The following is a 25586-nucleotide window of genomic DNA, read 5'->3' as shown; positions in this document are numbered from 1 at the left end:
TAAATGAAATTATGGATATAAAATTTTCTAGTCAATTTTTGAAAGATTGTATACTTCCTGGATTGATTTGGACAGCAGGAAGAACTGCTGAAGCTATACGTACTGCTGCAGTAACTTGTTTATGTTCGTTTTTAAATAAATATGAAAAAGACTCTGTTATGGAGAGAATTACAAATCACGATGAACAAAATATTTGTTTAATATTTGATGAAATAATTCCTGTCTTAATTAGTCTTGCAGATGATAATTCTAAAACAAGTAGATTTTATTCTTTGCAAGCTATGTATTTAATAATGTGTATCCGGAAGCAGTTTGATCACCTCGCGGAAGAATACATACATAAAATATATCCAATACTATTGAAAAGACTTGATGATGGATGTGATGATGTTAGAGTAATATCATTAGAAGCTCTAACAGAAGTTTGGAACGCAATACCTAAGGATTATGACTTACAGTTTAATAAAGGACATGTAGATACTTTGTATACCACAATTATAATATATTTGGATGACCCAGACAGCAAATTTCAAAATATTGTATTAGGTAATAACATTTAAATTAAGAGTGCATTTTAATATAATATCCAAATTGTAATATAATTGTTATATATAAAATACTTATCTTTCAGATAAATTAAAGGAATTGGCCAAAGTGCATCCAGAATTATTATATCAGAAACTTCAGAAATGTAAGACAAATTTTAGAAATCAACGGGATATGGAAACATTAATAGAACACTGTCAATTTATTTTAACCAGTAAATAAAATTGATGACTGTCAATTTCTTTTAACCAATGAGTAAAATTGATAGTTATTATGTAAGAGTAATATTCTATCCAGTAATAATATTTCTTGTATAATGTATATGTATATTTATTGTAAACAAAAATTAATTAATTTATTCAAATTAAATTTTATAGGCAGAATTTAAAATATCGTTTCATTTTAAGGTTATCTTAATTTCTGGCAATTTTTTTCTAACAATTAACGTGAAAATGTAATACTGTTTGATACAAATACCTACAAAGAATCTACTACTTAATTTATTAAATAAATTGATGTCTAAAAATGAATATGTATATACAAAAACGTAGGAAGATGATCTATAGATTTAAAGAATATACGCACATACACAATTTAGGAAATTTGTAATATATTTAAATGACCAAGAGATTAAGATAAACACACGTATTAACCAAATCAAAAGATCTCGTAAAATGATAATATAAATGAATTATTCCTTTTCGACAAGAAATACTACAGGAACCTATGGAAGGAAAAGTTAACCTTAAAAAAGTATTAAAACAGGAAGTACCCGCCCTTTTGAAGCCGCCATATTGTACGTGTCTTCCGCTTTCAGAGGCGAATCACAAAGGGGTGGCAAACAGGATTAAGAAATTGCCAATAATTCTGTCCAAGTTTTCATTTCAAGCTTCATCTTATCATTTTATAATTGTGGTAAGCGTACTATTTGAACATTATATTTCTTCTAGTTGGAAAGTACTTTTTATGAATTTTTTTTTTCGTTCGTACGTCTGTTCAAACATTTTTTATCTTTCTGTCACTTTCTTGTCTGAATAATTCACACATTTATTTTATAATCGAATTATTACTTAATATTTCTTAGTAATATAAAAATATTGAAGAAATACATAACATGAATAATTTATACTGAATTTTTAATTTGAATCATCTAAAAATATTCTATAGAAGCATAACTACATGGTCATATGTGTACGTCATGAATATATATCTGTACTGATGTACGAATTTTAAAAATTGTTTAATGATTAAATATAATGTTACGTTTATTACTGTTAGAAGTGTCAGATTCATTACCGATCAATTATTAGCCAAGGTTAGTAACCAACTTTTCCATTATTATCATAATCCAGTAACCGTTTAGCCTGTGAAGTTCTGTTGTCAAATAAGTGAAATATTTATCAGGATCCGTGATGTAATATTTCTAATAAAATACTTGGAATATTCTCATGTGACTTATATTATTTAGGTTTATAGTATTTAAGCTATTAATAAAATATGTTTTTGTCACAGTAAACATGTCAGAACCTAATACCGATCACATTGACTCCGTAGAAGAAGAATTAGAAGTGGAATCTAACTACAAACCCCCACCAGAAAAAACAATAGAACAAATCCTAGAAACAGATAAAGAAGATGAAAGTTTACGCAAATATAAAGAAACTCTATTGGGAGAAGCAAAGTCCGGAGGTGTTGTTGTAGGTGAGCATTTCATTAAATACTTAAAATAAATTACTTAAAAGAGAAGATAAATAAAAAGTATGATGCTCTGAAATTTTATAGATCCAAATGATCCCAGGAAAGTAATAGTAAAAAAATTGGCGCTATGCGTAGCAGATCGGCCAGATATGGAATTAGATTTAACAGGTGACCTATCACAGTTAAAGAAACAGACATTTGTAATAAAAGAAGGTGTTAGCTACAGAATCAGGATTGACTTCATTGTTCAACGTGAAATTGTGCATGGCCTAAAATATGTTCAAAAAACTTATCGTCTTGGAATGCCAGGTAAAATTTTCATTAAAGATAAAATATTAGTTATATCTTAACTTTTTTTTATTGCCAACTTAAAAGTTTTAATTATGTCTAACTTAAATTAACATTAAACCATTATATTTACTTTTTTTGTTCAATGCTTTCTGCTTTAGGTGTCACAGGTATTTTTAAAACAAAGCATTGACAATACTGTATGTATGGCTTAACACGTTTAATATTCATTTGCCTTGTTATCCTTTCAGTGGATAAGATGATGCATATGGTGGGTTCTTATCCTCCAAAAACGGAAATTCAATCGTATACAACACCAACGGAGGATGCACCAGCTGGAGTAATGGCACGTGGTTCTTATAGTGTAAGCTCTTTGTTTACTGATGATGACAAACACGAACACCTAAAGTGGGAATGGTCATTTGAAATTAAGAAAGACTGGAAAGAGTAAGCTCCCTTTTATAATGGGAAGCCCTACAACGATCGCAATTAAAATAAAAATGCCAAAAGGGACTCTAATTTTTATAGATATTCAGTCATACTGCGATGCCATAACTGTATTTTTTAAGTAATAAGAGAAAGAGTAACATTGATATTTATTTAGATACTTTTCCTAAATCGTAAACCTTAAAAGTGAACAATTGAGTACATGAATATATATGCATACATAAACGCACATACTAAGAGATATGTATATGTGTATATATATTTACATAAACATATGTATACGTATGTATACACATACATAGTGAATCACGTAGGTACTATTTTATAATCATTTAAATTGTGTATATCAGTCAGTATTTAATTGCCTTTATATTGTGGTTATTCATATATTCCTCTTAATTTTTCCAATTAAGATCAGTGTAAGATTCTTTAGTATTACATTGTTAACACATTTTGCTAAAGTTTTACGGTCTTGATTCAAATCCCTCGATAGTGTATTTTAACTAACAGTTGAATGACAAAAATATGCTATTATTTCAAATACTTTGTCTTTTAGTATTCAAAGCTGGAAATATCTTAAAGTTCAAGAATACAAATATATATCAAATTAATGTACACACATTATTAATGTAGAAAATTTAAATGGTGCGCTTCAAATATTTCTTTATATCATTAACATATATACACTATTACTTTTTATTATATCATATTAGACTTAAATTGTTTTAAAATATGGAAAAATTTCCCACATAATATGACATTTTTATAGTCCTTCGGGTGTCAAATTTAAACTATTAATTAATTTTTTTGTTTTAAGATTTACAATATGAAATAATAGTTGTTTTATAAAACAATTTTTTTTAGGAACAATTTTATAATGTACATTATTAGAAATTGCAATATGTATTGCAATTGTAATTCCAAATTACAATAAAAATAAAAATATAAATTGCTTCTCAGTTACAGCTTAGAAAAGGCAACTTACAAGCAGAAATTATTTTTTGCTAATTTTCTTTGCTGTGCATGATGTGTAATAAATAGTGTATGCATTTAACGCGAGTCTCCCTATGTGTAGAACAATATCAAGTTTCAATTGGAGGGACTAAAAGTTTGTTATTAAAAGGTGTTGTTTTAATATATTATTAATTTTTTTCTACATTTTAGAAATAATAGTTTATTAGAATTGCTTCTCTACTTTATTCATTACCGTATAGTACCACGCTAATAATGTCACATAGCAGTAAAATATTAAAAACAAATGAAAAACAAAACAATTTTAAAAGTTCGAAAGTTGATTCTAATTAAAAATGCACCGAAAATGTATTTAATACTGTTCATGATTCTAAAACTGGACACATGTTAACCTATAATTTTAAGGTTATACTATATATTTCAATAAAACCCTAAAGAGCTGCAGTAAAAATAAATATCAGTAAATTGTTTGCAATTATTATTTTATGCTCCGCTTTTGTTATGTCTTTACTACATTTAATTAATATATATTTTATTTAAATAAAGCATGGCAAATGATATTTTGTTATAATAAACTAATGTGATGGGTTTATGATGTTAAATATTTAGAATGTTCATAAATGTATAGATCGTAACATATTTCGATTAATATTTTATAAATATTTGAAAAATAAGAATTTCGATTCATTTACAATGACCATGTAACATTTTTATATTGAAAAATAATAAATATACATGTTAGTAAAAAATAATCGTTCTTACAATTATGCATTTTGTTAAGTAATCTAATATCAGATTTTGGAAATGTAACTTTCTGTACCAAAAACAGTTTTTCTTAATTAATGCTAGTTTTATGTATAAAAATAAAAGGTCATCGTTGATTTATTTTATGTTTTATATTGTTAACTATATATATGTAACTTTTGAGTTGATAATCACATAACCTAAAATAAAATAACCTAATTGATTTATTTACATATACAAATATATATAAGTATGTGTAATACCTTTATAAATATTGACTTTAATCTCCAATTATTATGGTCAGTTTTTGGATACAAAAAAAATTGAATAAAGTTTAATTAAAATGAAAGCAATGAAATTTTACGATTTTAGTATACCACAAATCAATCCGCGAAATGTAAATTTCTTACTACTATGAATCGATTTTTACTTCTATCATTAGATGGTACTATACTAATATTTTTGCCTGAACGATAGGTGAGAGGTTATTGCATATATTTTATTTTATGTGCCTCCTCAGTATTAAAAGAATTGCACTTTGAAGTATTTGCCAATTTAAATAATTTATTTGTATAATGTATCAAATACATTGGAGTAAAGATGAATTCTTCTATCCTTCTATCCTTTCGTTGCGGTTGTTCTGAAACAAATCTTTTTTTAATGTTAATGGATTTTTTTTTACAAAATTTCTGAATTTAAAATTTAAAAAGGAACACTTTGAAACGACACCGACCATTTTTTTCACTTTTACATTTGGCACGACTGTTTTTATTTTATTCAAGAGATGGAAATGCTATTCTTTCCTTCAATGCTTGTTACTTTTCGAAAATTAGGAGAACCGAAAATGGCCACAGACCACAGACAACACTAATTACACAATCGGTCTAAGCAAGATGAGAAAGATCTTCTTGACAAAACAAAGAAAATCACACCACCAAATTCACGATCAACTTCACGAGAAAACTTGTGTTCAACCCATACGACCAAATTAAGTCACAGCATGCATCTCTCTTTCTTTTATTCTTTTCTCTCTCTCTCTCTCTCTTTTTTTCTTTTTTTTTTTTTTAAGCAATATAATTAAAACTTTCCTACGTGATAATTGTTTTCTTTTGATACCACTGATACTAACTAAGTATTTCTTCTTGTAAAATTTTCATTCCCTATTAAATAGGTCGTTACATATTTAAATGCCACTGAAATTATTAATGCATTCTTCCCGTTAAAATCATTTACATTTCTATTGCAACGATCTTTACTTTCGTTTGACGCCACTGAAACTTTGGTAGGTAAAGTAGGAATAATGAACGCATTGACTCAGCGTAATAGTCATCTATTTGTTGTTCCGACACTATAGTATTATTGAACCACTGCACCTTTGGTTGCGCCATGCTATAACGCACTTTTAAAATAGTACTTTAAAAGAGCGTCACAGTGTTGGTCGCCAAGCACAAACACTTGGATTTTTTTTTTACATTTCACTGTACACGTTCTGCTTTTTTTCTTCTATGCTTTTAAAATATTCATCACCAAACACTGTCTTTTTAGATTCTGTCCTGTTTCACTGGAAGAAAAGCACATGGAGCTATTTAGGGATACTGTCCTTTCACTTTCATTAAGTTCACTTTTCAGAACACGTTCGCACAATTCACTTACATAAGTGTTGGATGTATATATCACACGGATAATTCTACATAGTCATAAAATGCAGCTTTACAATTAACTAGACTTAATTACTGTATCAAATATAGTTTCAAACAGACCTTTCATATTTTACCTTTATCTTCGTTAAGATTCATATTGTAAAAGAAGATTCATCATGAAATTTTGAAAACAAAATATTTCTTAAAAGATTTCACTTGAATATGAAAGAACTGTGTGCGCGTATGTGTGTGTGTGTGTTGTGTCCGTGCGTGTGTGAGCGCGCGCGTCAGTGCGTGTGTATGTGTAGGTGTGTGTGTGTGTGTATATATATATATATATATATGCGCAGATTATACGATTATAATACAAATTAAATCTACGTCTCTTACGAATTATTTATGATAATTAAAATAACTTAATTAAGCGTTTCCTCAGAACTTAATGAACTCTGAATTGCTTTAATGTTAAACGCTATGAATACTTTTCTAAATAAAAAGAAAAATTAAGAGTATATATACGTAATAGCTGAAAATATTGTAATAAAAATTAATCAATATATTTGATTGAAAATTAAAATAACATTCTGTATAGAATTATTATCATTATTATTACTTTAATATTGTTATTAATATAACTTAAATTTTTCTTGCAATTCAGATTCATAATAATTTCATTTCTTTTTATGCATATACAGGCTTGTACGTCTAGTAACCTTTCGATGTCCCTAAACATTCATAATTAAAAGAAAAAGAGTACGAAAGGAATTGTTTACATTGGTCTAATATAATAATTTTCTTATAATGTAATAAATACCTGAATTTATATCTTTAAATTTCTTTCATAATTTAAACTATCATATGTATCGTTTTACATAACATTCGTTAATAAAATTACTTATTTAAAAAATTTGTATCGTGTATATTTACTCTGAATATTTTTGATACTTTGTTTCAATATCTTTTGTTTAAGCCTTTCCTTTTTTTTTTTTTTTCTTTAATACAAAATTTCAATCTATATTATATAATGTACAATTTTTAACAAATATTTTTTGTCGATGCAAATATGGTGATTCATGAGAAGAAAGATCATAAGACAGATATTGATATTATAAATCTTCTAAAATTTTGCACATTTCAAATATAAAGTGTTTCATTAAAAGACCGTAAATCATTTTTAATATGAGAAATGGTACTAAACACTCCAGCCAGTATATACATGTATCCGTTCTATTTTGTAATTAACGAGGAAACTTAAGCACTACCCCCCTTAACAACGACGATTACCAGATGATCCTCCTTAAGTCCCTCTTCACTGAGGCTCGGACAGGTTCGTTTTAATAGTTCTGTAGAGAATGTACAAGGTGGAAATGCATAAAGCACCCCAGTTCCCTCTGTATCTTTGTTAAGCAATGAAATGACACCAGCTGCTTCCTTTTGCTTTAAATATGATACTAAGTTGCGTAAGGGTCTGGTTTGAACATTAGCATCATCTGTAGATATAACTGTACTTGAACCAGCCAGTCCTAGGAAAATAGCATGTGAACTAGAAGTTTGAATTCTCTTTGACACATCATCTAATTTTGGTTGATCTAAACGTAATCTTTGTGTAATTCTTAACATATGTTTTCCATCTTCATCTTTCATCAAGGCCTCGATTATTTCTGTGTCACCATCAGTTAAATGGAACTTAGCTGGAAATAGAGAATTCTTTAAGATTAGTGCTCCTTGCCAAATTGCTATTGATTTCCTTGCCACTTCAGGTAATGTTCGAGAAGTAGAAAGCATTCCGCTACGAGTATTCTCTGAATCGGAATCAGAGTCAATTTGCCTTCTACGAGGAGATCTTGATCTTGATCTATCTACACCAGGTTCTCTCGATAATGATCGACGTAAGCTTCTTGGTGTTTCATACTCTAATTCCGGAGGCGGTCTGCGGCTAGACCAATCGGCTTCTTCTCTCATGTAATTTTCTGGATAAGTCCCGCGATAACCCCCTCTTCCTCCGCCCCTTCTTTCATGCCAAGGAGCAGATCCTCTACCTCGGAATCCTCTTGGTCCATAACCAAAATCACTATCTGGCCCGTAAGGATCATAAGGAGGTTCATAATCTACTGGTCTTGGTCTAAACTCTCCACTTTCTTCTGGGTAGGGTCTTGGTTTATATCCAAATCCAGGAGTCACATCTGCAAAATCGACTCTCAGCCTCCTATCTGGACCACCTAGAGGAAATCCTCTCATTTCCTTTACGGCAGCCTGTGCTGCATCAATTGAATCATATAAGATATAAGCATTACTATCGCCTTTAATATAATCGATCTTTTTTATTGCCCCAAATCGATCAAATTCTCTTTCTAGCTGTGGCACAGAAGTCCATGGTCCTAAACCACCAACCCAAATTCTTGTGGTAGGTGTAGCTTTCCCATATCCAATTTTACATTGGAATTTTCCTATATATTGTCCAGAGAGTTCAACTTTACATCTATGTGCCATATCCAATGTTTGAAATCTGACAAAAGCATAAGCATTTCCTGTACCTGGTGGAGGTCTTTTAATATCAATATCATCAACAATTCCATATTTACTAAAGATACGTCTTAATTCGTCCTCTGTAATGTTGATCTCTAAGTTCCCTGCAAAAAGTGTTCTTGTTGCTAGTGGGTCATCTTCTGGAGAAACATGATGTAAATAGTTGGGGAATTTATCTTTTTTATTCTCCACGCGTTCAAATCCATGTACTGGATGTCGAATCATCATATGCCTTGGAGGGCCATAATGATGAGGCGGACCAGGATGAACATGGGGTGGGCCATGATGAATCGGTGGTCTAACAAATTCATGATGAGGAGGAGGGATTGCTTCACGCCTCATTTCTCTGTGCGGCGGAGGTAAACCAACTGGTGGTCCATAAACTCTTTCATATCTTTCTAAAGGTCTATGTCTATCTGTTGGACCAGGACTTCTGGCATAGTATCTTTCATAATCAGGGGGCGTAATCGATCTTGGACGACGGTAAGTATCAGGTCTTTCATAAACTGGTTCAACAAGTGCTACCTTGTCATACATAATGATTCTTGGTTTTGCATGCTTTGCATCTCTAGCATCTTCTGAACTTCTGAAGCAAACATATGCGACACGTTCATCTAATTCATGAGAAATTCTAATAGAAAAATCTCCGAACTTCTTATATTCTCTATAAAGAGTATCTTTTATCACTTCGTCACTTGCTTTTGGGTGAATTGAACTGATACAAAGCACTTTATAACTATATGGACGTTCTGGTGGTAATTCTCTGGGTGCTCTTAAATAATCATCTCTATGGGAGCTTGATTCTACATAACGAGCATGAGAGGATGCACGTGTTGGAGGACTGGGACTTCTTGCACCTCTACTACGTCGACGGATTCTTTCAGGAGTTATTCGTTCATCACTGGAATCATCATATCTGCAAATTAGTTAAAAGAGTTCTTACTATAACTAAAATACTTTTTGTTATATCGTAGAACACGAAAATTTCAACAATTTACTATATACATATGTACTTGTTACCTCCAGTTAATGTTATATACCATCTCTAAGTCTATATACCTAAGTATCTATTCTAGTAAAGAAATATAAAGTAAAATAATACACACTTCGTATAAATTTCTAAAAATAGAGTTTAGTATATTATGAAAAATTTTTACCGTCCCATCGATGATCTACTTCTCTTGACGCGCGGAGGAGTGTCACGACTAGAGCTCCTTTTCATATTGTTGCGGATTTTAACCGTGATCTTATGTCGATCGTCACGCGGAATCCCAATCATCAACGCTGATTAACACGGCAGAGCCGAACAAATGGCGAAGAAAAAACAAAGGAACAATAATTACACAAAGTTACTCGGCTTGAATCAAGCCGTCATTCACGAAGTCTTTATCCTCCTCAATGAGCACAAAATGGCGACTTTCCTCTTTCCTTACTTAACTTCCGGAATTTCCTAGTAAGCTAAAAGTAATTCCATAGAAATTTAATCAAATATCTTAGCTCTGCATTTATTCAAATCTCTTAATCTCTTTTAACTCGGTTTACTATTTCAAAATTATCATATTTGTTTTGATTTCTCTCTCTCTCTCTCTCTCTCTCTGTCTATATCTATATATATATATATATATATATAGATATATAGCGCTACTACTTGCATGTGAAAACTATTGATTCGCAAATTGATGTGCAAGTAGTATGTTTCCGTCGACGAAACGAGAAGATCCGCTCAACATGTATTGAAGAAACAGCTGCGCGCTTTTCTTTCTAGAGGGCATTCCAAGCATATTAGTAGTTTTACTATTTCACGGAAGAGTGCATTCTATAAGAAATTTGATTGGTTGTATAAAATGTTTAATAGATAATTTTATCTTTTTCTATTCTATTTTATTTTGGAAATAAGTAGAAATAAATGAATTCAAATCGCATATCCATATCGTTATAAAGATTGTATAGTTTCGAATTTGGAAAAAGATTTTTACCCGTTTAAAGTTTCATTTTCATAAATTTGAAAATTCATAAGTTGAAAATTTCATAAATGTAAATGCTATAAGTATTGCTAGTAAGTAATTTGTTGCATCGTCCGTACATTTGAATGTTTTCAGGTATAATATATAACACATTTTAATGTGCTATAAATAAAAAAAAGGTTAATAAAATATATGATATAATTGTTTCTAATTACAGATTGTTTTATGTTTTAAGTAAATATATTTTGACGCGTGTACCTTTAAAAATAATAAGTATTGAAAGAAATGTTTCAAAGAGAAATTAATTTATGGATCCGGTTATCGAATGATTAATACATTTTTATTTAGATGCATACACTTTGAAAATTTCAAGGTTAGTTTTTTTTTTTTTCTTTAATTAAAAACTATATATTTCTTTACGTAGGTGTGTAGCTTATAAAAGATAAATTTAATTATATATAATATGTGAAAGGTGCGAGATTAATTAAGATCATTTGATCATAATTTCTGACAGTATGAAAAGTATTGTGCATCAATTCATCTATATATTTTGCTAATTCTATATAGGTTTTATATGAATTTAATCTGACTTAGTTTTGCTAAGATTATTATTATTATTATTATTGAATTGTTAAAGGCTTCCAAATAAGAAATATTCTTGAACATTCTGTTTCCATTTTGGAATTTTACAAGTAGAAAGTTTTGTAAGAGTGATTTGTAAACTATGATCTACTAATTGTAGAGGATGTATAAATATTATGCGTAAAGATCACCATTGGAAGATGAGGTGCATCGATCAGCACATCATTAAGAAATGTGATTGCATTTAAAAAAAAAAATATAGTTTACATAGCCTACATCTCCACTTAGAAAGAAAGCTAATAACATCAAATAGTACCTCCTTCAGTCCCATTCAGTATTTGTTTGAGAAGTTTTTCTATGCAGCGATGAACGAAATACAATGAAAACAAAAGGATTTTACCTTAAAATTCAAGCTGCAGGACAATTTTTCACTGAACGTTTCTTAAGAATGTCCACCGACCTGAAGTTGTATTGATCTTTATACATAATATTTATACATTCTGCGTATATTTATAAAAGGTATATTTATAAAAACCCAGTATAAAAGTTTTCAAGAAAATATAGAAGATGATATCACAAATAAGGAAATTACATTAAATATATGAGAAGTACATAAGGAAAACAAGGTTAATTTTTAGAGAGCCTTTATAAAAAAAAGAAAGGTAATAAATATATTATACATTTGTAACACACTTGAATTACTTAAAAAATGGAAATAGGTATTGATTAATTATAACAATTTATTTTTTGTTTCTATCATAAACTGTTGTACTTTTCTGTCAAACTCTTGTCTGTTAAATTTATATTCTTGCGCTATGTCCGGCATCAAAGGATCATCAGGGTTTGGATTTCCCAATAGGCATTTTACAGCATCCAGAAGATTTTTTATTCCGATAGTTGGATTCCAGTTACCTTTTGGTGGCATGTTTAAAAGATCCATACAAATCCGGCCATTATTATCAATATTTGGATGATAAATAGGCGTTTGAAATGTAATCCTTGGAGGTTCAAATGGATATTGTTCAGAAATATCTATGGATAACTGAAAAACGTGTCCACTATATGGGCTTCCAATTGGTCCGATAATTGTTGCAACAAGGTTTTCAAAATTTCCAGACCGTGGATAACAAGAAATACCTTCGACAGGATTTTGACTAAGTTTTTCAAATTCACGTTTTAATCTGATAGATTTCTGCATTATGCCACCTTTAATAGGAATAAGCAGATCTCTGAACGTAAGTTAACAACAATAAACTAAATATAATTTAATCTAAACAAACAAGAGAGACGATATAACATTAGTTTCAAATAAAACTATTATTATATAATTGTTGTCTACTTATAATTGTAATACGTAAATATTACGCAAATAGAATTTTCAATTGTTGAATGATCTTTTTGTTTCTTGTACTGATAGTATTATTACAATTAATTGACAATGCTTCCCTTCTTTTTTCAAAATTACATTCTTCCGAATAACGAATAATTAATTGTATGTATCAATGAATCAATTATTATTTGTACCTTTCGCCCAACTTTTTATCATTACTTCATTATTTTATATATTGACTAAATACATTTTGCTTACACATATTCTTTACCCATTCAAGATAAATTCAATTTTTATCTTCCGATTGTTTTAAATATGATTATATCGTACTAATTTTTCATAAAGTTACCTTATGTTAATGTAACATAACTTTTGCTTGAAAACGATGAACGTTGAATTGTTTTCAAACCAGTTGTAAATAGATATATATCTTTCAAATATTGCGAGTACTTTGTCTAACATATCCATCTAGAAAAGGTAAATAAAATTACGTAATCAAAATCTAGGGGAAAATCTGAGATAGTACAAAATAGCAGATATATATTTTTCCGAAGATTAAGTGGAAAGTGGAATGTCGAAAATATAGCTATTGCCGTTTAATTAAATATACTTGTACCGTTTAGCAGATTTTTTTCAATGATATAAAATATCCCTAAAAATCATTATTCACTAGCGACTATTAAGCAATATTTGGAGTGTTTACAAATTAATTTTTATTTACGTGTATATTCAATTTTTGTACATGCATATATATATATATATAAATGGATATTGCATTAAATTAAACCTTCTTTAAATACAAAATATGGTATTTAACTTGACAGCATCTCTTGTCGGTATGTATAGGGAATCCCAATTTTAATGTTATAACGGATGTGTGGATGGAACGTAATTAATGTTTGTTTAGAGGAAGTGATTTGAATCTATACATCGTTTCTTTAATAATTATGTATGGATAATGTATAAATATTATGTAATTGTGGTAGACGGAGATATTTATAATATAATATACGCATATTTAAAGTAACAGTAGAAGAACTATATATGTATATATATATATCGTCTATAAGTACCAGGTAAAGTAAGACGAAAATAAAAAAGTAAAAAAGTTGCGTTTGAGTTCGTACGTATTGGTTATTTACATAACATTATTTTATTACATATGTATATATAAATTAAGCGAACTGTGCCCGAGGTTCGGCAAGTTCACTATGGAGACGAATAGAATGGAGCAATGTTAATTTTGAAGAGGGACGTCTCACGATGACTACTAGATCGATCTAGGTGAAGGCGTTTTGTTTTTTAAATGGAACTATACACTTTTTTATACACCGTTCGATACATCTTTCAACTGCCTATAAAAAAATAGTATTAAAAGTATTATTTTGTCTAACGAGTATGCGAATATGATTATTAGTTTAAGGGATAGTGGAATGTTAATTTCACCAAATTGAGTGTACGAAATACAAGGAAAATATAAACGTAAAAGCATTGTCTTGTATCTTTCCTTGTTTTTCTTTTTTTTTTCCTTGTACGATCAGTTTTACAAGATTGGAGATAAAATGTCATTTGAATTAATCATCTGTCGACCCTTTTAACGTGCCTTGGTACTTCTCTTTGGTACTTTAGAATTAGAAACTGGATCGAATGGCGTATAAGAAAAATGTGTAGTTCTATTAAAAAAAGAAATGTCACCTTGAAATCTCAAAGGTACGTATCTCCACCGAGATAAGATGTTCGGCTTCGAACAATACGAGTTTCATTTGAAACGGTTTTTCGAATGATATAGTGGTAGACAGGTAGGCGGTAATATACAATAATATACAATATACGATAGTTTTGGAGACGTTTGCGTGAATCGATTAAAACTAGACACCCTGTATAATACATTATGATAGCACTCGTATTACATTGAAATATATTATCGGTTACGAGCGTTAACTTTAGAACATTGGCAGCGTCGATAACCCTTGCACAATTTATCATTGAGAATATTATTGTCATATAAGCTGATAACGCTGTAAATAATTATGCATCAAGGGTTGTCCGTAATGTTATGTTATAGCGTAATCTGTAATCATTGGACTGCGGATATTTATACATTCATTTGGAATTTTATGTGAAAGTACAAGTTGCATAGAATGCACACGAAATATGCAAAGTATAGGTGCTTTCTATAATACTTGATGCGCGAAAGAATTTTTAACAACAAAGTTTTATTCTTTCAATTATATTCTTAAACATATGAATTTAGATAAAAATCTGTCTAAATAGCGTAGTGTAATGTTTCTTTTCAAGCAGTCACTTGGACATTGTTAGACAGATTGTAAGATAGAAAATAATATTCTCAATTGTTCGAGACAGAAACAGTTCGTTATACTTTTCGAACGATGAGAAGAAAATGGAAGAATTATTTTCAAATTGAGACCGCTTTCAAACGAGTTACAACGCAAATTTAACGTTGTTACATTTGGTCCGATTGCTTTCGCTATAGAGATAAGTTAATATCAAGAAGTTGCACGGATTTATATAGACCGGTTTACACGAGTTTATATAAGACTAGGCGTAAACAGATTTGCCGCAGTCTGTTCGTTGAGACGGTGTCGGATAGAAGTTACGCTACAGTTAGCCGTTGCAAAACATGGCTTCGAAGAGCGATTCTTTCGATTCTAACTGCATGACATTGACGAGATTCGTACTGTCCGAGCAACGAAAAGTACAAGACGCTACGGGTGACTTAACTCAGCTTTTGAACAGCATACAAACTGCGGTAAAAGCGGTCAGTTCGGTAGTCAGGAAAGCCGGTATCGCCAATATGTGAGTATTTATTATGTATATATTTATTTCCAATCATTTTTCCCACTCTTCAATATGTTTTTGCATAAATTCATAACGTTACAGTAATACTCTTCCTATATGAACGATAACTAGGGCTTGGATTAGGTCTATTGGATCATAGAAGAGCGATTCGGAGGATCGATATTATAATCGATATTATCATCGATATTATCGTCGATATTCAGGATTGTCACATCGTCGTACGTAGGAGGGCCTATAGATCGATTAATGCAAAGCCCTTGTTTATTAAAATATGATGCTGTTTTCGAGCAACAGTTTGTTTCGTGTTGCGGTAGTTGCTTGCGGTAGTTGTTAGCTCCAAGCGAGCACAGATCAAGATGTCGATGAAAGCGCGCGAACGCGTCGCATCATGGATCGTGTAAGTTGTTTGACGAATAGCTAATACGGATTAATAACGACGATTAATATCCGTTTGCCAGGTTAATTTAACTCGTTGATTCAAGTAACGTCTAGTGTCGTGAAATAGCTATAATTGGAAAACAGTAAGGCCATATCTTTATCATCAACTTTTAGTTTGAACTGTTGTTTTAGTCCGCTGGATCCAGCCCTATTTACATGTATACAGATGTCGTCGATACAACGTAACGTAATTCAAGAAATCTAAATATCGACGGTAATATCGATCGTTTGATCTTATAGATGGTAGATGCTAATTAAAGAAGCGTCTATTCGTCCATCCTATTCGTTTGCCCTTTTCTACAAGTTTTAAGTGAAAATAAAATTCTTACACTTGGACTCGTATCAGACTCGATTAAGGCCTTTGGTTGTTTCTCGTTGTCGGTAACTTTGTTGTCTTCCGTTCGTTTTTCTCCTTTTCTTACGCTCCATTCAAAATTCCTTCTTCATTATCATCTTTTGATTTGAAATTTTCAAACTTTCTGCAAAACTAATATCCATACGAACGAATAGTTTTTACCTAATAGTTAATAATCGTAATTATCGTCAGGTTATAATAATTATTTTATAACGAAAGAAAGAAGAAATGGATCGTGTTGCGTTTGTTCATTGCGTTTGTTCATTGGCTTTGTTCAAGCCTGAAATTCATGTAGAATAAGCGTTATTTGTTTTCGATTCTGATGAGACGCTTTACGCGTCAAAGTCGTCGTTTCGTAATAATGAAATGTTAACATTTAAAATTACCTGATTAATCGAGTATTTTTAGCAAGAGAAGCTTCACGAATCCTAATCTTAATCTTTATCTTTTATTAATTAATAAATCAATCAATCTCTTCTTTCCTATTTTTAATCGAACGTTTTATTCGAACAGGTATGGCATAGCCGGAACTCAAAACGTCCAGGGGGAAGAAGTAAAAAAGTTGGATGTATTGAGCAACGAGTTGTTCGTGAACATGTTGACATCCTCTTACACAACCTGCGTTCTCGTAAGCGAAGAAAATACGAACGCGATCGAAGTGGAAACGGAAGCGAGCGGAAAATATATCGTGTGCTTCGATCCGTTGGATGGATCATCCAATATCGATTGTTTAGTATCGATTGGTTCTATATTCGCCATCTTTAAGAAACCGAACGAACCGAGATCGTCTATGGAGGCGAATGCTCTTCAACCTGGTAAAAATTTGCTCGCCGCTGGATACGCGATCTATGGTTCGGCAACTATGATGGTACTCACGACTGGCCAAGGAGTCAATGGTTTTACTTACGACCCAGCGATCGGAGAATTTATTTTGACTGAAAAGAATTTACGCATACCTGCCAGAGGAAATATCTACTGGTATCTAGATTGAAAATAGCTTTTTATACAAAGTAGAATCGTAGCGTACGATCGATGACAAGGCTCGTAACGATGATTTTAGCATCAACGAAGGATACGAGACAACCTGGGACACAGCCATCAAGGAATATATACATTCGAAGAAATATCCTCAGAATGGGAAACCATACAGCGCAAGGTACGTCGGCTCTATGGTTGCTGATGTGCACAGGACGATCAAGTACGGAGGAATATTTCTTTATCCAGCAACGAAAACTCATCCTACTGGCAAGGTATTATACCTTTGTCATTTCATATCGACGTTTGTCTTTATTAGAAATACATATACGAGTGTATATAATCATTTTCGAAACTATTTATTCGTAGCTGCGCCTTTTGTACGAATGTATTCCGATGGCGTACATAATAAAGCAAGCCGGCGGTATGGCAACAAACGGGGAGATCGATATTTTGGAGATCGTGCCCGAGAAAATCCACCAAAGATCGGCGATATTTTTGGGATCGCAGGAAGATGTGCAAGAAGTCTTACAGTTTATTAAAAAACACAAAAAATAGTGTACAGCGGGGAAGAGAGTAGTCGAACGAAGAAATAGTTTTCAGAGATTTTATTGTAAGGTATAACTTGTTTACGCGTATTCTAAGTATATGTATTTTATAAATGAAGATTTCGAGCTGAATTGTCTTGTTGGTGCAACGAACGTCGTGTCGTTTCCCGAACTTTGGCTCTGTCATTTTCGTTAAATTTCCACGTTTACCTGCTTTGAAAAAGCAACTTTGATCCATGTAAATGTTTAGTATCTGTATCCTTCGTTACTCGTGGATCCTGCGGTAGCAGCCGGTGCCCTCGGAGCAGATCCCGCAGCTGGATAAGTTGCCGTCCCCTCGTATCGTACCATTGGCCGATAGCCACCACCGTCGGCAACGTAGTCGACGATTTGTGTTCTACCATCTGGTAATAGCACGTGATAAGTTCCAGTTGCTTCATTGTCTTTTCGTGACTCGCGGTGGCCAAAGTTTAAGCCAGCTACCGCGTCCTCCGCTTCGTATGAAAATTCGTAATTCGCTGAATCCTGCGAAGACGAAAAAATATGGCCGAAAGAAAAGTATTTATCCAGACTGTAGATGAAACTATCGAGGTATGGTTTTATGCGACGAGCAAATAATTCGATAAGGCAAATCTTTATCGTATTATCGTAAATTCTCTAGTACGAAATTACGAATGTGAAAATACGAAAATACGGATATCGGTGAGATAAATTAAAGAGAATTTATCTTTTCGTGAAAAGAACTCGGACGAGAGAGAAGAGAGGAAACGCTGGTGCTACTTACACCGGCCCATTCGTCCGGATGGCCAGCAACAGGAGCTGGTCGCGCTCCAGTTGCTGTAGGCGGAAGATAGGCAGGTCCTTGAGGTTCGCTCAAAATTCCTACCAACGTCATCGTTAACAGAAGCGTCTATATAGGGAAAAAACTGTTTTACGTCTTTCAGCTCTTTGAAATAATTAGCAAAGATAAAACCATCGCGAGTTATTCCTTTAAATATATCTACAGAGATGAATGTGTTTTATTACAACGTTGTATTTATCATGATTGCAAGGCTATGAATTTTATTATTTTATCAGCGATATAGTTGAAAAGAAAAGAGAGAGAGAGAGAGAGAGGAAATTCGTAAGAAGAATTATGAACCGCGCAAAGAACAAACCTTCGGAATCATTAGCAACTTGGTACAAGTGCTGCGTGTCTTGGCTGAAAGAAGATAGCTTAATGTTACGAAGCCGGTGGATTTTATAGCACGTTCGAGGTGCGGCTGCGACGAAATGGAGATGAAATCACGACGATTCGGGGGAACTTTAATACGGATCCATACCTATAATTGTAGTTAATAATAAAACCGCATTGGCAATCTGGCTATACAGCGGTAATCATTCGTTTGACGCGCTCGTAACAGTTCCTGAATCGCTCAAATTTTCATCACTTTCGCTATGGAATTATTCAAATTATCTTCTGCTTGCGAAAGATTCTTTAAAATCAGAATTCGTTACATAAATAATATGTTTATCGTTGTAGAAATCGGATCGGAGGCGCGATGCTGCGGTTAAACATAATCGATGCGCTCGGGGTGACGAATTAACCAAACGAAAGAAACTTATTCAAGGACTTTTTCTTACACGGTATACTTTTTTTTTTTTTTACTTCTATCGTAGTTTCCTTGTATCTTTTACACGTACAATATAATGTAGGTACAAGCCTTTTCACGTCGTGAATACGTATCGTGATATCAAACGCTGTTTATACAATGCGACAGTCTTTTAAGTCAATACGTATGCACTATACATATAAAAGTGAAAACCTGGTGAGAAACTCGTTCGATCCCCTATCGAGTTATTAATTTAACCTGATGAATCTAATACATACAGGAGCATATAAAACTTGCTGCTTTCTTTAGTCACGTTCGATAATCTTGTGCGCATTCGCGTAAAACCGAGTTAAACGTAATTAAATATCTCAATAATAATGATGATAATAATGATGATAATAATAATAATAATAATAATAATAATAATAATAATGATATATAATATCGTGATACTCGGAAGTTTAAACATCTATAATACTGTTGCGTTTCTTTTCGACGTCCGTAGAGTCGAGATCGTTTCCAAGGCTGCCGACTCGTCCTCTGAGACCGATTCCAGTTCCAACCTGGCCCGTAGCTTTCAATTTCTCTTGCATTTGCGCCAGCATGTCCTGCATTCTTCGTATCTGCGAAGGTAAGATTTTAGAAATAATTCTAGGAACCGTTTACGAAAATGACGTAAATACGAAAACGATGGATGCGCTTCGTTCGACCACGAAACACGTGATCACTGGCTCAAATATGCAATTGCTTTTACGAAAACGTCTTAGAAACACCGATCTTTTACCACCCGGCATGACCTTTGGAGTTGCGTTACTTGTACTTGTTCGAAGAATATTGTCGGTCGTATTTTTGACAATTATCGGAAACATATTATATACGACGCGTCTTTGCGGAAATTAATATCGTTTTTTATTCAAACAGAGACATAATCGTTTGTATGGATCTGTTTGTTTTAACGTTGATATCGTTCGAATCGTAACGATGCCTCTTACCTCTTCGTCCTTCTGTAGGAGTAGCCTGTCGGTATCGGATATACTGTTCTCAAAGTGCGGTCCCGAATCTCTTTTCAGCTTACTGTGGACGAGAGAAAATGAAATTATACGTTTGTTGGTGGTATTGGGCTATATCGATTACATTCGATCGGTAGCACGTTCGATTAATAAAATTTGAAGAAGAAAGTGAAACGCAGGGTGTCTCGGCTAAATCGGATCGCCTGAATATCCCGAATGATACGTCACGCGTACCCGCGTTGAAATTGTCTCATTTAATCCTGAGAAGCTTTTTCTCGTTCGTCCGAGACACCTTGCATACTACGAAGAAACTAGTAGGAAACTAGTAGAAACGGCATATTATAGAAATTACAACGATTATTATGGAAAAACGATGGGAAAACGATGGGAAAACGATGGAGAAAGGAAAAAAAAAAGGAAAAAGAAAAGAAAAAAAGATACATGGACGTACGTACATCTAGAGAGAAGTATACCTACTGAAATGCAATACATATTTACATGCGTAAATACCTCCGTTCCCGGATGGCCTGCTGTGAAATTTGAGAAATGCATTGCGCCCGGAAATTCTCGTAATGCACATCCTGTGTCACGTCTTTCAGATCTTGCATGTGCGTGGATATCAGCATCGTTCTTAGTTTCACGAAATCGCTGTGCTTCGGGTTCTCCACTGCGGCCGATCGAAAGTCAAACGTTAATTTCCCGTTGGAACGATTACTCGACGCCACTATCTCGACTATCTCGACTATCTTTTTCTCTATTCGTAAAAGAGCACGTTAAAAATGACAATTGTTGCGCCTGCTTGCGAACGAGCGAGGTCTCTCGAGGGTGGAAAACCGTTGTTACCGTTTGTCCGAGATGCGATGGAAAAGTTTGAGACTCTTTGGCTCGCAAGGTGATGCAGAAATTTGCCATTTTTGAAACATCGGCCAGCTTTGAAAATCCGAGATCTAGTTACCTTCTACCACTCCCCAGGGATATTGGCGACCGCGGACCTTCTTGCCCGCGACTTCCAGCACCGTTGAGCTGCCGACCACGGCAAACGGGATGCACGCTTTAAGCTCTTTGTCCTGTTGCTTAAATTCCTCGTCCTCGTCGCTGTCGCAGTCCGGAAATTGATATATCTAGGCGTAAAACATCGTGCGTCTTTTCACGTTTCTCACTTCCCTTGCTCTACCTTTCCTTCTTTCTCTACTTTATGCATGCAGGTTCGTTATTACGAAGGAAAAGTACAGGAACGACCGATACTACCTGAATCTCGTGCTCTTCGATGTCAGCGAGTATTCGATCCTTCAACATTTTCACTTCGTAGGTGGTCAACGTATCCGCCTTTGCGATTACAGGGACCACGTTTACCTTACGGTGCAATCGTTTCAATACTTCCAGATCGATTTGTCTGAGTCTACGGGAGGAAAGGTGATGTTAGCAAGGTAGTAGACGTCGCGCGATACAATGTCAAATATAGATATAGATGCTCGGATATACCCGTGGCCATAAGGAGGTATGAAGTACAAACAGCAATGTACTCGGTTGTCTTGAATGTTCTTCCTATTTAATCCGCTCTCGTCCGTAAAATATTGTCGGAACTGTTCGTCGATATAGGCTGAGCACGCTTTCCAAGTGTCTTCGCAGTTTACCGCATCGCCAAATCCTGAATATAAAATTCATGATTTTGTAGCGCGTGTGGAAATTTCGTGACATTTTTCCTAGCCAGAGAACTCTCGCCTAACACGTTCAAATTACATTCGTCTATTTGACGCGTATCGACGTCATAGTGTGCAAGTTGGACGTTCGCGTGACTGCTGGAATCGCAGTTTCCTCCGATAATACGACTAACAAACGTATTTTTATCCGTTCGTGTCTGACACGTGGCTCTCCTTTCGATGCAATTGGTAACGGAACGTGGCTCTTTGTAACTCAATTAATAATATAACGGAACGATGTATAAATAATTTAGTGGAATGCGGGAGTAATGCAATTATGTAACGACACCTCGTTAAGATGTGTTAACGGTGCGGTGCGAGAGTTAGGCTACGGTTACAATGGATGCGTATTCCGATGAATTGACATTCTGATGAACTCGATACGTCAATGAAATCAAATACGTACATATATACACACATATAGAGAGAGAGAGAGAGATTTTTACGAGTGCACGCGCCGCGGTATTCGGACGTTACGTTCGTTGGAACGCCAGTCAGCCAGAATACGCGTCCACTAAAACCGCGACCTTTGGCAAACTTTGTTCGACCGTATATAAAGTGTACTAAATGAAATTATACCAGGTGTGTCGACGATCGTTAAACGTAGCCTGACTCCACGTTCTTCGATGTCCATTGTCTTCTTTTCTATCGTTGTTGTCTTTTCAATGCGTTCTAGAAAGGACTAGTTTTGGCAATGATCATCGAACGTGCGACTTAGTATGTTTGTACGTATAGTACCAACCAGCGGCATCGAGGATTCGTCGATCTTTGTAAAGATCACCGAGGAACAGACTGTTTATCAGAGTAGACTTGCCGAGGCCACTTTCTCCCAACACCATCAGGGTGAACTCGAATCCTCTTTTAACCGATTTTCTGTGCACTTGCTCGGGCAACGTGGCGAATCCAATATAGTCCCTGTCTTGATGAATAAGACAAAACGATTAAACTGGCTTGTCTCCTCCTTCCTTCTTGTTTTTCGTTTCACCCTTGTTCTTTCTTGCAGAGTCTCGTCTCTCGAAAGAAGAAAGAAAGTAGAAAGAAGGGAGAGAAAAAAAGGAAGAAAGAAGGAAGAAAGAAAGAAAGAAAGAAATAAAGAAAATAAGACGCTTGCATACGTACCACCGGACATATTAGCAACGCGCGACGGCACTTTGATAAGCGTCGAGACAAGTAGCGCCGAATGGGCGATAAAACAGCACTGGAACACTGCACGAAACGCGGAACGAGGGTAGATCGCTACTGTTTTGCCCTCAGGATCGCGCTGCGCTGGCGCACTGGCGGCCACCGATCAATAACGTGCTCGCTAGTTCAGTTCCTGCTTCGTTTCCTGTCTGCTCCGTTTGCAAGACGCGCAACTCTGCCTGCCTCTGTACAAAGTCTGTAGGCCCGTTTCCATACAGACTTTTATCTCGCTACGGCTACGTAAACGTAACTCGTCCGCGTTCCTTTCGTTAGTCGGACTCTGTTAAATCGAACGGAGAGAAAACGCCGCGATAAACAACGCGATTTTCGCTACGGAAGAAAATGTATCTTGTCTCGTTAAAATTGAGAACGCGCGAAGCGTATCGTTTTCCGTTAGTCGACCGTGCAAACTAACCGATGACTAAATACGGACGTACCAGCCTTTAAGCGGAATCGCAAAGAAAACGGCAGGAAAAAAAGCAGTTTATCTTTCCCGTTATTTATCTTATCGATTGTATCTCGTTTGTTTTTTTGCACGATTCTGAGTAATAATTGATTTGGAAATGGAGGGAGGCAACGAAATGGCGACAAGCAATGGTCGATCGAAGGCTGGTCGAACGTTAACGAAGAGCAGCAGAGGATGCAGGTTCCAACGAGATTGGTAGCATGGGCGATCGTGAATGGTAGGCGATCACGACTCGCGTAATTTCCGAGGAGGTCGTCGGGCTAGGATGTTTGTCGAGTTCCGGCGCCACGCCTCGGAGTCAACGTTCCCGTGGAAAAGGCGAGGAAGGAAGGGGCAAAACCCGGTGGCCGAAGGTGGGCGAACGTAGACGAAGATGCTCGTGGTGCGCGACTTTACGAATTGACAGTCCCGACACGTGGACGTCGCTCTTGTAATACTTGGAACACGAGACGAACCCATCCGGCTTATGTACCACGTTGTACCCGGGCCGTACTTGCTTCGCATTCTTCCTTCGCCCCCGGGACCCTCTTGTTATCCACTCTTATCCACCATCGATCGTCCAAGCTCCATTCCATTTTCTTCTCTCCCTTACCTCGCTTACTTAACGGATTACGTTTTCCCTCTATACTCGATATACGGTAACGAACACCGAACGCGTAGGAACACGAACGCGTTGCGAAGCATTTCGGTGTACATTCCGCGTCGAAACTGCAGCGAACATGTAACGGTTCGTATCTCGAGCGTACGTGAAATCGATCGAAACGGTCGTTTTCCTCGAAATCATACTTTTCACCAGATACGCCTATTCGTATTTAAAACGGCGGATTTCCTCTTGATTAATTGGTAGAATAAAATTAAATTGGTCGAATAAAATTAAATTGGTCGAATAAAACAAACTTTACCCGCTAAATAAAATAAATGTAACGGTGTACAAGTACTTTTCGTAGCCAACCTACGTAAAAGATCCGTGCGATTTCATCGGCAGTTGCATAGCGTTTCTCGCAAGTTTCCTAATATTCGATATTCCACGTGTACATTGCGAAGGAAACACGTGGATAGTATCCGTTACGATGTTTACGTAACCGATGATACGGATACGAACGTGTGCCGAACGAACGATCTCTAACGTCGGACATTACAAAGATCGTGGAAGGATGCGAAGAGAGCTAGAAAGATGAGAGAAAGCGAATCCGACTGTCTCTCGGTGTTGCGTCAACGTAATTGCAGCAGCAGCGGTTAAGAGAGTCTCCTGTGAACTCGTCCGCGAGCGTTGCATCAGCATCGTGGATGCTGCGAATCGAAAATTATGCAGCGGCCATATCGCTAAACGATACAAATCGATCCTCTTTCTACACCGTTTTTCGAAATGAAAACGAAAGCGATACGACGGTGGCAAGCAACGAGGAAACACAGGGAGCAAGGCGGACGATCATCGTCAGATCAGGCGTAGAAAATATCGCGCCAGTCCTTTCCATCGAATCGGCGTACGGTTTGTTCCAGATAGTTGCAAGCAATCCTATTTATGGTATTTATATTATAATACGGTAACTAGAGAGGAATAGTAATAGCGCATATCGGAATCAGTTACTAATGCATATGTATAACGTGTCGAAAAGTTTCCGGCCACTCGTGTTTCTCCATTTATACGAAGTCTGTTAAGCTCTAAGCGTTATATTTGAACGTCAACGTATCGGAATACAAATAGCAACGAATTGGATTTTTAGAATTCGTTGTTCGAACTCGTCGCATGTTTATCGTCGGAT

The 25586-nt window shown here is 34.6% G+C and overlaps 8 protein-coding genes and 1 long non-coding RNA gene across 14 annotated transcripts in view; 3 read left to right on the top strand and 6 right to left on the bottom strand.

The window, feature by feature from the left end:
- LOC139996619 (dynein axonemal assembly factor 5-like) overlaps positions 1–929 on the top strand; it is a 3197-nt gene extending 2268 nt beyond the window's left edge. For both annotated transcript variants that reach the window (XM_072021111.1, XM_072021110.1), the window contains exons 5-6: positions 1–546; positions 632–929. The exon at positions 1–546 is cut by the window's left edge and continues 379 nt beyond it. In XM_072021111.1, coding sequence (XP_071877212.1) covers positions 1–546; positions 632–768 — 683 coding nt within the window. In that variant the 3' untranslated portion in view covers positions 769–929. The remainder of the gene's footprint in view (positions 547–631) is intronic.
- Exo70 (exocyst complex component 7) overlaps positions 1–25586 on the bottom strand; it is a 93299-nt gene that overhangs the window by 8770 nt on the left and 58943 nt on the right. The window lies entirely within an intron of this gene.
- LOC139996651 (uncharacterized) overlaps positions 1–25586 on the bottom strand; it is a 94781-nt gene that overhangs the window by 14464 nt on the left and 54731 nt on the right. The window lies entirely within an intron of this gene.
- Positions 1303–3125, top strand: LOC139996644 (rho GDP-dissociation inhibitor 2-like). 2 transcript variants are annotated; one of them, XM_072021161.1, is made up of 4 exons: positions 1303–1461; positions 2059–2247; positions 2329–2553; positions 2784–3125. In XM_072021161.1, the coding sequence occupies exons 2-4, from the start codon at positions 2064–2066 to the stop codon at positions 2981–2983; spliced, it is 609 nt and encodes a 202-aa protein (XP_071877262.1). In that variant the 5' UTR covers positions 1303–1461; positions 2059–2063; the 3' UTR covers positions 2984–3125. The 2 variants fall into 2 exon arrangements, with proteins under 2 accessions (XP_071877262.1, XP_071877261.1); XM_072021160.1 differs by lacking the exon at positions 1303–1461 and adding an exon at positions 1716–1737.
- Nito (RNA-binding protein spenito) lies at positions 6010–10447 on the bottom strand. Its single transcript, XM_072021112.1, has 2 exons — positions 10019–10447; positions 6010–9777 (listed from the first exon to the last, which is right to left on the bottom strand). Exons 1-2 carry the CDS (start codon positions 10138–10140, stop codon positions 7587–7589), a joined length of 2313 nt encoding a protein of 770 aa, XP_071877213.1. The 5' UTR covers positions 10141–10447; the 3' UTR covers positions 6010–7586.
- LOC141445929 (ubiquitin-conjugating enzyme E2 T) lies at positions 12130–13302 on the bottom strand. Its single transcript, XM_074112138.1, has one exon. The coding sequence runs from the start codon at positions 12603–12605 to the stop codon at positions 12138–12140; it is 468 nt and encodes a 155-aa protein (XP_073968239.1). The 5' UTR covers positions 12606–13302; the 3' UTR covers positions 12130–12137.
- On the top strand, positions 15308–17894 carry Fbp (fructose-1,6-bisphosphatase). Its single transcript, XM_072021146.1, has 4 exons — positions 15308–15554; positions 16864–17328; positions 17411–17600; positions 17695–17894. The coding sequence occupies exons 1-4, from the start codon at positions 15379–15381 to the stop codon at positions 17881–17883; spliced, it is 1020 nt and encodes a 339-aa protein (XP_071877247.1). The 5' UTR covers positions 15308–15378; the 3' UTR covers positions 17884–17894.
- LOC139996649 (cuticle protein 19.8) lies at positions 18064–19057 on the bottom strand. Its single transcript, XM_072021165.1, has 3 exons — positions 19031–19057; positions 18658–18783; positions 18064–18398 (listed from the first exon to the last, which is right to left on the bottom strand). Exons 1-3 carry the CDS (start codon positions 19040–19042, stop codon positions 18120–18122), a joined length of 417 nt encoding a protein of 138 aa, XP_071877266.1. The 5' UTR covers positions 19043–19057; the 3' UTR covers positions 18064–18119.
- On the bottom strand, positions 19475–23861 carry Septin4 (septin 4). 4 transcript variants are annotated; one of them, XM_072021133.1, is made up of 9 exons: positions 23295–23861; positions 22918–23094; positions 22755–22847; positions 21958–22123; positions 21724–21874; positions 21431–21596; positions 20974–21142; positions 20458–20539; positions 19475–20088 (listed from the first exon to the last, which is right to left on the bottom strand). In XM_072021133.1, the coding sequence occupies exons 1-9, from the start codon at positions 23302–23304 to the stop codon at positions 19927–19929; spliced, it is 1176 nt and encodes a 391-aa protein (XP_071877234.1). In that variant the 5' UTR covers positions 23305–23861; the 3' UTR covers positions 19475–19926. The 4 variants fall into 4 exon arrangements, with proteins under 4 accessions (XP_071877234.1, XP_071877235.1, XP_071877236.1 ...); XM_072021134.1 differs by having other exon boundaries at positions 20986–21142; positions 23295–23860; XM_072021135.1 differs by having other exon boundaries at positions 22918–23090; positions 23295–23860.

This window comes from Bombus fervidus, chromosome 18, assembly GCF_041682495.2.
Source record: "Bombus fervidus isolate BK054 chromosome 18, iyBomFerv1, whole genome shotgun sequence".
NCBI classification, from domain to species: Eukaryota; Metazoa; Arthropoda; class Insecta; order Hymenoptera; family Apidae; genus Bombus; species Bombus fervidus.
The sequence above is the reverse complement of the archived record's forward strand: the minus strand, read 5'-3'. Positions and strand labels throughout refer to the sequence as shown.